Source organism: Sinocyclocheilus anshuiensis, unplaced genomic scaffold, assembly GCF_001515605.1.
Source record: "Sinocyclocheilus anshuiensis isolate Anshui unplaced genomic scaffold, SAMN03320099.WGS_v1.1 scaffold1079, whole genome shotgun sequence".
NCBI classification, from domain to species: Eukaryota; Metazoa; Chordata; class Actinopteri; order Cypriniformes; family Cyprinidae; genus Sinocyclocheilus; species Sinocyclocheilus anshuiensis.
The window spans coordinates 1397167-1409890 of record NW_015548207.1 but is presented as its reverse complement, the minus strand read 5'-3'; the positions used below and the strand labels follow the sequence as shown (position 1 = coordinate 1409890).

Genomic DNA, 12724 nt, shown 5'->3' with positions numbered 1-12724 from the left:
AGCTGCAAAACAAGGATACGTTTTCTACGTGTATTTATGCATATTTAACATTACGCTTTGATTTGAACGAAAAAAGCGCATCCGTGCATCGCGGCTGACACAGAAGAGCGTACACTGCTTGCGTTCTTAAAAGTAAAAGTATTCTCGTCGCTTCATAAAGTTACGGTTGAACCACTGATGACAGATGGGCTATTCTGACGATGTCTTTCATACTTTTCTGGGCCTTGACAGTGTAATTTACTTGGCAGTCAGTGGGATAGTCACAAGCCTCCCGGTTTTCATCCAAAATATCTTAAATTGTGTTCCGAAGACGAACAAAGCTTTTACGGGTTTGGAATGACATGGGGGTAAGTCATTAATGACAAAATTTTCATTTTGGGGTGGAGCTCATCTGGCCAAGATCGTAGTAAAAGCAACAACTTCACTATCTCGGGCTGTCAGACCAGGTCTAAGGGATACCTAAAAAAGGGCTAACAAGGGATCAGGGTCTATATTAGTGTTGAGAGCTTTTTTAAGTGTATCATATACACTTAACCAGAAAGTTGCCATCTGTGGACACGTCCAAAACATATGCAGATGATCAGCAGGTGAAAGCTTGCAGCGGTTACAGGCAGCGCTCCTGTCTGGGAAAATTGTTTCCATTGGGCATTGGTGAAGTGAGCTGCATTAAACCATGCCTAGCACATAAAGAACAGGAGTGTACCTGGCTCAAGATGTTATGCCATAGATCCTCTGTTATAGTAACTCCTAGGTTGTGCTCCCAGGTATCTTTAAGAGTGTCAGTAGGGTCCACATTAATTGAATTTATTAAATTATAAATGACTGAGATTAGATGCTTATGGTTGATATTCAAATCAAGAAAATGGTCAATGTGCGTTTCAGGAAGACGTTTAGGAAAGTGAGGGAACTGCTTCTGTATAAAGTGTTTGATTTGGAAGAACCAAAATAAGTGATGACTGGGTAAATTATACATTTTAGATAAGGAGAAAGCCTTTTTTTATTTTTTTTTAGGCTAATACAAGATGATGTAGTATGCGTGAGTATGATGTGTATTTTAGTATGTGTCATGCTCAGCCCACTCCGAGACTTACATTTTAAAAACGTCATAATGCATTTAAAAAGAAAATAAATCTAAGTGATTTAGTGGAATCCAGTTGTACTTGTTATTTGTGACAAAAAAAAAAAAGAAAATCTGGGCGTTGACCAAGAGTAACGGATGATTTGCTCTGCCCTGGAGCTTAAATGTGTGTCTGCAATAAGCTTTGTTTTGTTATGACAATCAGCGCACACCGTTTCATGCTAACATACGTAATTGCTCCCCATCTATGTCAGAGGACAGAAGAAAGGCTAAGGAAACGTGTCTTCTGATCATTTATGAAATCAGACATTTCATTTTAAAGAGAAAAAAAACAATTTTTACTGCATGTTCATTTTTTTTTATTAACTTGATTTTTCCTTAGCCACATATTACTGAAATTTAACACCAACAAAAGACCATCACCTCATTTGATTCTTAATTTACGGGAATGTGAACTACATTAAATTATCTGACACACCACATACATATAAAACTCATCTTTAGCATCCATACAGCTTGTTGATCCTCAGGATGTCAGTGTTGGACATTCCCTGCCTCTGTCCAATTTCCACCGTCTCATCAGGAATGGGAGTGATGGTTTCCAGCCCGGGCTGGATGGAGAAGGCAGTTCTTCCATAGTGCATGATGGAGCCATAGTCGTATGGAGTGTTTTGGTTGTTGGTGTTTTGTTTCTGGAAGTTGTAGGCCGTATCAGGAGAGATGTTCTCCCAGTTGATCTTGACGTACTTGTCGCGATCGCTCCTGGTTTGCTCGTGGTTGAAGCCCAGGGCATGATTGAGCTCATGCTGAACGATGCCGTGATACACACAGCCGTTCCTGTTGAGGGAGACCACCTGTTTGCCACCAGTTCTACCAAGAGAAGAGAAGCACCTGAGAGCAGAGAGGAAATAAAGAGCTTAAATATATATAAAAAAAATTGGACTTTGGACAAAGGCCTTATGAATGTTTCTTGTTAATATTGTATGATTGTTCTCACCCATCTTTGTTCTCAATACTGATGTAGTCGCTCTGAGTTGATCTGGCCACAAAGCGGATGCAGGTTTTGGAGTGAAAGGTGGACATGGCATTTGCGATAACTAATTTGTTATTATAGGCTGTAAACAAAAAGGGCCACAGATTTAAAATGAGATCTACATGAATCATAGATTTGTTCAATGATTGAAGGACATTCACTCACAGAATTCACCGCTCACTATGTAAGGGATCTCCACTATGTTGTTAGAGTTTTTCTTCCAGAAACAGTTGTTGTTTAAGCAGTAGAGAGCATTTCTGGTTTTGGGAAACACCAGATCTCCTTCAATCAAGACTTCAGAAGATCCTGTATTTAAAGTGAAACATACTGATTAAATAACTGAAAATATTTGTAAGTCTTGTTAACATTTTTCCACTATTTTGTGAAACTCATTGATGGCTTTACTGAGTTGATCTGGCCACAAAGCGGATGCAGGTTTTGGAGTGAAAGGTGGACATGGCGTTCGCAATCACTGATTTCTCATAATAAGCTGCAAACGAAAGGGGCCACAGCTTTACAATTTGATTTACATGAATGATATATATGTTCAATGAATGAAGGAGATTCACTCACAGAATTCACTGCTCACTGTACTGGATAGGAAAGTAAAAACCAAACCCTGGACCATCAATGTGTGAAGAAAAACATCAGATTATTCAAACTCTGTAATGCCTCACTTAAACAAGCCGTCACTTCCTTTTCATTGAGACTTTGAGCTCATAAACTGGATATCAGGTCAAACTCTTAACCTCAATTTACATGTCGGGGACTTCTACCTTCTTTAATATTTTTATTATGCAGTTAGTGTTTTATAAAAGCAATAAGGAACTTGCTTAGTCAATTGTAGGATGTAGATTAATTCACATTTATTATAATAGCTGTTAAAGCAAAGCCTAAATGTCAAGTGAACTGATTTATGTGAGATGAAATTAAGATGTGTTAATCATAAGCGTGAATAACTATAAATTGTTCTTGATACATGATTGCATGCAGAGCTTCTTTTGTTTGTTTTTTTAGTAGATTACTTATCGTTCAGCAAACAGCTGATAATAACTGATGTTAAATCAGGTCTTGTGTCTACATAAATATAATAAATGTTGTGTGATTTGATAAGAGCAACTCGATAGCTTTAAATCAGAATAATGTTTTCATATGTTCAGAGCCCACGGCTGAGCCGGTCCAGAAGTTGATCCACTTTGTGCAACCTACCGAAAACAAAATTATATTAATATATTTCAATTATGACAATCAAATAATAAGGATTAAATGATTTTTTACCACATTTATATTTATTAAGTATTTGTTTAATCTAGATTTGGACTCAAAAAAATGGGTTAATGTAACTCGCGTACCATCTTTGTGAAGTGTGTGGCACAGGCCAGACATGCCCGCTCTGGGGTCGCAGGGCTGTTCAGCTGGAAGGGGCCGGTTAAATCTGCATCTTTTCGAGCTGCAGTCACAGCGTCTTTAATAGCGAAGAATACACAACTGCCCAGAAAAACAGTCGGCTCTCCGATTCCCTAAAACAAGAGGATGAGAATGCTTTAGTTTGCAGTGATTTTACGAAAAATCATAACTAGGGTGCAGTATTAGGTTTGAATGCAATTAGATGTGAAGTAAACCACAAGGATTCCACAAAATCAAAATAAATGGACTCTAAAGTGACCTGAAAGTATAGTACAGTAGCAGATATCTATAATAAGGAGAAGATGAGTGAATCACCTTTGATGAATAGATGGCGTGAGGGTTGGATGAGCCGGCTAAAAGGTAGACGTTAAACTTCAGAGGGACATCACAGAAGGACGGGATCTTGTACTGGCCTGGTCCACGTGTGTACAGAACACCAGACGGAGAAAACTTGAGCTCCTCCATGGTGTAGAGACCCAGACCCTGCATGAATGCTCCCTCAATCTAACACAGACATACATATTATATGAGTAAATGCATATACGTATATGCAAGTAGTCTCTCATCCTCACCGAGGCAGCATTTATTTTAACAAAAATACAGTAAATGCTGTAATATTGCAAAATATTACTACAATTTAAATAAACTGTTTTCCATTTGATCCCAGCTGTGTGACGTCCCTCCTCAGCTTAATGTCCATCTGCTGAGGAACGCAGACAATCCTCATGCCATCTACTCCTCAAAGGTAAGACAAAAAACCCTGAATGCCAACACAGCAAGTTGAAATAAAATCAAAGCTGTTTTAAGTAAAAATAAATAGCAAATAACTAGTAATATTTACCTTTCAGTGATAATTGCAGACATAACAATCACCAAAAGTTACGTCTAGGCTTCTATTATTGCGAAACTCTTCAGGTCAGGCCGGTTCACGCCAGACTTCAATCGTTTGAGCACATTAAACGACATTTGCAACCTCTTTTACTTCAGTAATCCGACATTCTGAACAAAACAAGATATTTATGCACAGAGTAATTTTAATTTCGGATGAAATATTAGTTATAAAGGTATTCTTTGTTTTTTTTTAGGGGATCGGGGAGCCGTCTGTGTTTTTCGGCTGCACTTTGTTCTTTGCCATTAAAGAAGCGATAGCAGCTGCACGGAGAGAGAGAGGCCTGAGCGACAGTTTCCCTTTCTCTTCTCCTGCTACTGCGGAAAAGATACGTATAGCCTGTGAAGACTGCTTTACAAGGATGGTGGGTGAACAGTGTTAATACAGTAAATTCATATTCTTAATTATAACAAAAAAGTTTTTATTTAATATATCATAATACCACTATAATCTAATACATTTAATAGATACGATTTTATTTGTTATATTATTATACATTATTTCAGGTTTATCGGTTTTGGCTCCTAAAAATAAATTTACAAGTTTATCGTTTAAATATCACTCTTTCTTACAGATTCCACTGGATAGGAAAGTAAAAACCAAACCCTGGACCATCAATGTGTGAAGAAAAACATCAGATTATTCAAACTCTGTAATGCCTCACTTAAACAAGCCGTCACTTCCTTTTCCATTTTTTTTTTTTTTTTTTCTGTGATAGCAAAAGCAGAATTTTCAGCAGCCATTACTTGAGTCACATGATCCTTCAGAAATCATTCTAATATGATTAGGTGCTCAGGAAACAGTTCTTATTGTTATCAATGTTGAAAACATCTTAATATTTTTTGTGGAAAACAAAATAAATTGTAAGCAATTTTCTAAGGTAGTGTATATGGGTCAATATCCCATATGTAATGTAATGTAATGTAATATAATATAATATAATAAATAGCCCATATGTATAATATAATATAATAAATTAAACAATAATAAAATGCTAAACAAAATTATTATAATGTTTACATTTAATAAAATTGATGACAATTAGGAACAAAAGATATTACAATTATTAAAAATACATATATTTTGCTCAATTTACTCTTGGACCTGACACAAGGGGGAGCTAACACTTCTGTTACTGGGCAATGGTGATTAATAAAAAGAAATATTGGCTAATAATCAGACATATTTATTAATCACTGGTGTATAGATTATATATTTTGCTATTAAATAAAAATTAATTTCTATTAAGAGAGGAAACATCGTAGAGATCATCTTACCTGACCAATGTCAATGGACGGATTTATACTTCTGCCGATATCAACAACAATATCAGTCCTCAAGGTCTATGAAGAAAATATATAGTATGTCAGATGAGTTTTACAGTGACTAGACAAATAGCAGAAAATGTACATGCCACAAATCTTCTGCATCATATCTGGATTTACCCTGTACTCTCCAGTCAAACAGTCCAGCTCAACCTCACTGCAGCCCACCGCATATGTGAAGTAAGCGTACGGCTTGCCTTCCTGCTTCTCCCAGTCCATGTCTAGATCGTGACCTCTGAAAACAGACAAAACTCACTAAGCATAAAACAAAACCTCCATGTTTTGTGTAGTTTTAAGCCTTTGTTTGCTTCTTTGATGATGCACTGAAGATCACACTGTTGACAAACAACTACCACTTTAATGTCTCAAAGTACATTTAAAAAACAAAAACGCTCCTTTTAAATGAAATTTGGGTGATTTACCTGTAGTATCCTGTGGCTGACAGACTGATCTTCTCCAAAAATGCTGTTGTTATCTTTAAAGACATAAAAAAATAAATACAAAAATAAAACACATTAAATATATCAAAAATATAATATCTAAAAATATATAATATATAATGCATTTAATAAAAATACAAAAATTAAACATGGTCTGTAACACATGGCTTTGAGTAACTTACTGCTTTTGTATAAAAGGAGCAATAGTAATATAATAAAAAACACCAATATTTAATAATAAATAGATAAACAATTGTATTAAATTTAATATTAAAAAATATTAAATGTGTAAATAATAAATTACAATCAAACTGAATCTTCCACCAAATAATATAGTTAATTTACCTAACTGTAGATGATATTAATATATAATTATTAATACAAATCAAATAATGTGCAACTATTTCAGAACTGTACTGAACGTGGCTGATTCTATCAGATTATTATTATTATTTTTTGAATGCTTTTTCCAGTCAAACAGTCCAGCTCAACCTCACTGCAGCCCACCGCATATGTGAAGTAAGCGTACGGCTTGCCTTCCTGCTTCTCCCAGTCCATGTCTAGATCGTGACCTCTGAAAACAGACAAAACTCACTAAGCATAAAACAAAACCTCCATGTTTTGTGTAGTTTTAAGCCTTTGTTTGCTTCTTTGATGATGCACTGAAGATCACACTGTTGACAAACAACTACCACTTTAATGTCTCAAAGTACATTTAAAAAACAAAAACGCTCCTTTTAAATGAAATTTGGGTGATTTACCTGTAGTATCCTGTGGCTGACAGACTGATCTTCTCCAAAAATGCTGTTGTTATCTTTAAAGACATAAAAAAATAAATACAAAAATAAAACACATTAAATATATCAAAAATATAATATCTAAAAATATATAATATATAATGCATTTAATAAAAATAAAAAAATTAAACATGGTCTGTAACACATGGCTTTGAGTAACTTACTGCTTTTGTATAAAAGGAGCAATAGTAATATAATAAAAAACACCAATATTTAATAATAAATAGATAAACAATTGTATTAAATTTAATATTAAAAAATATTAAATGTGTAAATAATAAATTACAATCAAACTGAATCTTCCACCAAATAATATAGTTAATTTACCTAACTGTAGATGATATTAATATATAATTATTAATACAAATCAAATAATGTGCAACTATTTCAGAACTGTACTGAACGTGGCTGATTCTATCAGATTATTATTATTATTTTTTGAATGCTTTTCACATTTTAGAGAACAATCCCCCAACCCAGCAAATCGGAGAGAAAAAAAAAAAATGTACTAATGTATTGATACATATATGCATATATATATATATATATATATATATACCCACAAAGTGTACATATACACCTTCATAAACATAAATCGTTCATACTTGTGTACCTATACAAAAACACATACAGACATCTCTACATATACAGAATCATTAAAAAAAAAAAAAAAAAATTCTTTCCAATACCAATAAATACCCAATTATGGAAAAATAAAATTGTTACGCACTGCTATATTTGATCAAATTAACCACACCACTTAAAGAAGGTGGTTAAATTCAGTTATCATTGGTCACCTTCCAGATATTCAAAGAAGGACTTCCAAATCTGTACGAATCTCTTTGGTTTACCCGCAATCTCATATCTAATCTTTTCCATATGTAACACATTATTGAACTCTGTAAGTCACGTCTCAAATTTAGGTACAAACTCTTTGCTCCACATCAACACAATTGTCTTTTTTGCTATGGTCATCCCATATTGAACTGTCTGGATTTGATTGAAACTATAGTTCTCTATATTATCCTAATATCGCAATGAGAGGGTCATGAGGAAAATCCATCTTAAATACTTTTGAATAGAAACAAAACACCTCAGTCCAAAATGTACAAATTTTTGGGCAAAACCAAAATAAATGAGCCAACAATATAAAAAAAAATATATATATATATATATATAATAAAATAAAGTATAATAAAACATAATTAAAGCAAAATAAAATATATAAAATATCTATACATATAAAAATATATACAGCTCCTTACTCCTACAAGGAATTGGAACAAACTTTTTTGTACATGTTTATCTGCCTGAATCTACCAAATTATTTATTTAAAAAATATATCTACAAAATAAATAAATATATATACATATATTACATAAAATAGTTAAAATGTCTAGCTAATTTATTTAAGGCCATTTTTGTTTCAAAACGATTTCTATGTGTAACTGAGCAGATATAAAACATACTTGTGTAAATGCTGGGTGCTGAGTGGACAAATAAACTTTCATCTCCTTCTCTTCCCCAATTGGAATGACCAGAAAACTCTGTGTTTCCAAGTAGAAATGCTCCTGTCCTCCAATCCGAATCTCTCCTATGAAGCATGTAGAACCATGTTAAAGAACATGAATGAGGTAATCAGAAAGGAAGTGCACAATCTTACCTTCATACACTTGTTCAGCCTCTCTCAAACCCTTTTCCACATCTCCTCGCTCAATCTTTCTCCTAGGTAGGAAGAAAGACTCTTTTTCGATGGCCTCCTGAAAACAAGATCCAAAAGCAGCTCTATAAGAACAGAATATACAGTTAGGTGAGAATAAAAATTAGAGCAGCTAGATCATTTCTTCTCACCTCCACAGTGAAGATGCGATACTGCAGATCTTCATAGCTGATATTCACCGCAGCTGCCCCACGTTTAGCGTGTGCTTTGGAATCGGCAACCACAGCGCAAACCATCTGACCAACACAAGTCACCTGAGGATGCAGAAGAGATTGCAAATTGTGTCTTATTTTGAAGAATTTTAATACACAATTCAAATTCATACTTAAAACAAATACCTTACATAAAAATAACAATAAATAATACACAGACCTCATCTTCAGCCAGCAGTTCTTCATCATATCCTATGAAGGTTCTGAACCTTTTGCCTGGTATGTCTTTAGCAGTGATCATGTCCACCACACCGGGCAGCTTTAGAGCTTCACTAAAGTCAATATGACTGTGACGGTAAGAGAATGCACCCTACAGACCTCATCTTCAGCCAGCAGTTCTTCATCATATCCTATGAAGGTTCTGAACCTTTTGCCTGGTATGTCTTTAGCAGTGATCACGTCCACCACACCGGGCAGCTTTAGAGCTTCACTAAAGTCAATATGACTGTGACGGTAAGAAAATGCAACCATTTAGGTATGAAGTTACTCATTTGTTCCATTGCTGGTTTCAATTTAGTGTCAAAGTAATGAGCAACCATGACTTATTAATTAATAAATAAATGAACATTAATTTCCTTATCAGCAAAGGCTATATTCATGATAAGAAACTAATTAATAAATATTTATTTCTTGATTGCCATATTAGCATTAGTCTACATTTATCACAATAAATAAATAATCATCTCCATATCAGCATGAAATGTTATATTTATGCCATTAAATAAATTAATAAATAAAAATGTTCATTGCCATATCAGTAAAGGCTATGTTCATGACCATATATGTATTTATTAATTTATTTCCACATCATCATTGAATGAATTAATGAATGAAGACATATCATTGACATATCAGTTTTAAAGGCTATATTCATGACAATTAAAAATATTTATTGCCATTTCACCATTGTAGGCTATATTTACGACAACAAATAAATAAAAATGCAATGTCATATCAGCATCAAAAGCTATTTTCATGACAATAAATAAACAAATAAAAAATTTAGAACTCCATGTTTGAGATTTAATTTAATTTGATTTAATTTATTTATTTAGTCATTTAGCAGACGCTTTTATCCAAAGCGACTTGCAAATGAGGACAATAAAAGCAGTCAAAACTTAACAAAAGAGCAACAATATATAAGTGCAAATGACAAGTCTCGGTTAGCCTAACGCAGTACACGTATATATATATATATATATATATATATACACACACACACATACACATACACATATACATATACATATACACACACACACACACATAGTTGTGTTGCATGTTCTGAAAGAAAGGGCCTGATCTGATTTAATTTTCATTGTATTAAATTTGTATGATAAATTAAAAGTAAAAAAAAAAATTGTAATTAAAAATATTTTTTGAATGGTTTTTAAGTTGTTTATGCAAAGTGTCTTACATGATCTTGGCGTGTGGCCTGGAGCTTGTCACGATCACGAGGAAAAGTTCACCGTCAGTTTGCGGTAGGTCATCACAGTATTCGGCCTCTCCTGTAGCTTGACTCAGAGCTGTCCGGTGCATCATGGGTCGGCCCACCGGATCTTGAGCCGACTGACCCTCCAAGACATTCTGCACACATAAAACACACTACCTGATGTTTACCTTCTATAAGTTCAGTGCTTTTGCTTTTTGCTGGCTTTTAATAAAAAAACAGATGCAAACAAGAAATAATAGGTAGAGAAAAAAGAAACAGGTTTTGGAATGTTGCAAGCAGGATTTGAACACAAATTTCCGATTTGAGCACCATGAGACCATGATTTTGCCCATAACAGTATTGGTTCATACCTTTTCCTTCAGGTACTGGAGGACGAGCAGGTTGAATTTAAAAAACAAGCTCAAGGTCAGGGATCTGCGGAAATCCACTTTCCCGCCTGGTGCCGACGGCCCAAGTTTGATCTCATCAACCAGCGTGCTGTACGCATCACTTAACGTCGCCTCCTCCCAAGGTCTTCGAGAAAAAAAAAAAAGTCAAAGCACAAAAACAACGCAAACTATTGCAACTTAAAAAACAATGCAACCTATTATGCAACTTTTACTCCCATCCCAGAGGCAATGCAAAAAAGAAAAAAAAAAAACTATACTAAGCATTACGCAAACTAACTTTTACTCCAATACCAGAGGAGATACAATAAAAAAAAAAAATAAAAAAAAAAACAAAGCATTAGATGACTCAGTTTTTTCTCGTATCCCAGAAGAAATGCAACTCAAAAACCAAAAACAAAAAACAAAGCAAAGTATTACGCAAATTATTAGCCAACTTAACTTTTACTCCATTCCCTCAAAAAACAACGCAACGAATTGGACAATTTAACTTTTGCTCCATTCCCAGAGAAAGTACTGCAAAAAATGCAATTCAAAAAACAACTGAAGTATCACACAATTTAAATTTTACTCCACAAAACATAATTTACTAATACTCTAATTTCATAGGAAACAAAACTTAAACAAATAATAATAATAAATAAATAACAAATTAATTTCATACCTTCCTACAATCTGTTGGCATGCGCGTTCAGCACTGAGGATGGTGGCTCCCACTCCTCCATAATAAATACTGATCTCCTTCACTACATTTGAGTTCTCGTTGAACCAAACGCGCATCCCAGCATTCACCGTAGCTAGTGCGCTCTCCTTACGCGGGGCATGTCGGAAGGCATGGACAATCTCGTTCTGGGGGAAAAAAAAAAAACATGATACTTTTGCAAACAATGTGCAAAGCACTGAAACTAGCCGACGGTTCGTTTCTTACCTGTCTTGTAGCTGGAATAAAAACGGACAACACTATCTCGTCTGGTTTTAGAATTGTCTTTGCAAATCCAAGGAAAAAGTCTTTATCAATTGACACCCTCCTTCGTCCATCTGTAATGGATATTTGGGTAGAAAAGTGAGAAGCCTGTCAGGCAAACATGCTTGAAAAACTGTATGCATGTAAACTAAAAATACACAAAAAAATCTAGAAATATATAAAAACTAATAAAAAAAAATCACAAAAGCACACAAACTAAAACTAAAATTAAGATGAAAACCGAATATATAGAAATCTAATTCAAAATATAAATAAATACTAGTGTATAAATAGAAAATAAACAAATAAATAAATAATTAATAAAAAAAAATAACCTGCCTTCGTGAACAGCAAAATCTGCTCATATGCAAAAACACACATACCCTCTGGTTTTTGTGTAACCTTGAACAGTTCTGGTACTTGTGTTGGTGATATTATTACAGGATGAAAGATACCCTTGAACTTCATATCTAGACCTGTAAAGTAAAGTAAAGTAAAATAAATTTATTCACACATCTGCCAAGGATAAATCCTTATTAAACAACAATGGGGTAAAACATCACAGTGGCTGAAAATGTCAGATCAGCAGACAAAAATTAGAGTTTACTCCATTGGAGTTTATTAGGTTTGGCCTGATATGCCCATATGCAACCTATGTTAGTGTTGCCCAAGACAAGAGGGGCTTGTGGGTAATCAGCCTTCAGCTGGAGCAGCTCATCTAGAGATCCAGGGTTGATCCAGGTCATTCTCTCCCCACAAAACCTCTGAGTGGTTTGGTCCTTGACCTCTGCCAATCTCTAAACACCAAAAAGCAGAATAGACCATGATTACACAACATCCAAAAGTGTTGTTTAGCTGATAACAACATTTGAACTTCAGACAGGCAGCATATCGAAGCCTAAAATAGAATTAATAACAAACTAGAACCGTATGGTGACCTTGTTAAACCTTGTTAGAATTTGCTTAAACATTAAACTTAATTTAAAGGGGTCATATGATGTTGCTAAAAAGAACATTAT

General features: G+C 34.3%; 2 protein-coding genes across 2 annotated transcripts in view; both read right to left on the bottom strand.

The window, feature by feature from the left end:
• Positions 1-1502: 1502 nt before the first annotated feature.
• LOC107653533 (high choriolytic enzyme 1-like) lies at positions 1503-2569 on the bottom strand. Its single transcript, XM_016440280.1, has 4 exons — positions 2545-2569; positions 2277-2438; positions 2076-2193; positions 1503-1969 (listed from the first exon to the last, which is right to left on the bottom strand). The coding sequence occupies exons 1-4, from the start codon at positions 2567-2569 to the stop codon at positions 1579-1581; spliced, it is 696 nt and encodes a 231-aa protein (XP_016295766.1). The 3' UTR covers positions 1503-1578.
• A 386-nt stretch (positions 2570-2955) lies between these two features.
• The window catches only part of LOC107653532 (aldehyde oxidase 1-like), a 29601-nt gene continuing 19832 nt past the window's right edge, over positions 2956-12724 (bottom strand). Inside the window, exons 13-30 of the mRNA XM_016440279.1 lie at positions 12358-12502; positions 12041-12181; positions 11670-11779; positions 11406-11590; positions 10706-10868; positions 10320-10489; positions 9221-9347; positions 8822-8944; positions 8634-8730; positions 8440-8564; positions 6934-6986; positions 6665-6746; positions 6155-6207; positions 5853-5967; positions 5685-5750; positions 3834-4022; positions 3464-3631; positions 2956-3316 (exon numbers count right to left, since the gene is read on the bottom strand). Of these exons, the coding sequence (XP_016295765.1) occupies positions 3260-3316; positions 3464-3631; positions 3834-4022; positions 5685-5750; positions 5853-5967; positions 6155-6207; positions 6665-6746; positions 6934-6986; positions 8440-8564; positions 8634-8730; positions 8822-8944; positions 9221-9347; positions 10320-10489; positions 10706-10868; positions 11406-11590; positions 11670-11779; positions 12041-12181; positions 12358-12502 (2169 nt within the window). The 3' untranslated portion in view covers positions 2956-3259. The remainder of the gene's footprint in view (positions 3317-3463; positions 3632-3833; positions 4023-5684; positions 5751-5852; positions 5968-6154; positions 6208-6664; positions 6747-6933; positions 6987-8439; positions 8565-8633; positions 8731-8821; positions 8945-9220; positions 9348-10319; positions 10490-10705; positions 10869-11405; positions 11591-11669; positions 11780-12040; positions 12182-12357; positions 12503-12724) is intronic.

Excerpts from the sequence above, each read along its gene's own strand:
- LOC107653533 (XM_016440280.1), bottom strand. The coding sequence starts at position 2,569 with ATGTCCACCTTTCACTCCAAAACCT. Across the intron at positions 2,439-2,544 it reads CACCTTTCACTCCAAAACCT|TATGTTTCACTTTAAATACA; the intron begins GCATCCGCTTTG and ends TTATTTAATCAG. Across the intron at positions 1,970-2,075 it reads AGTATTGAGAACAAAGATGG|GTGCTTCTCTTCTCTTGGTA; the intron begins GTGAGAACAATC and ends CTCTGCTCTCAG.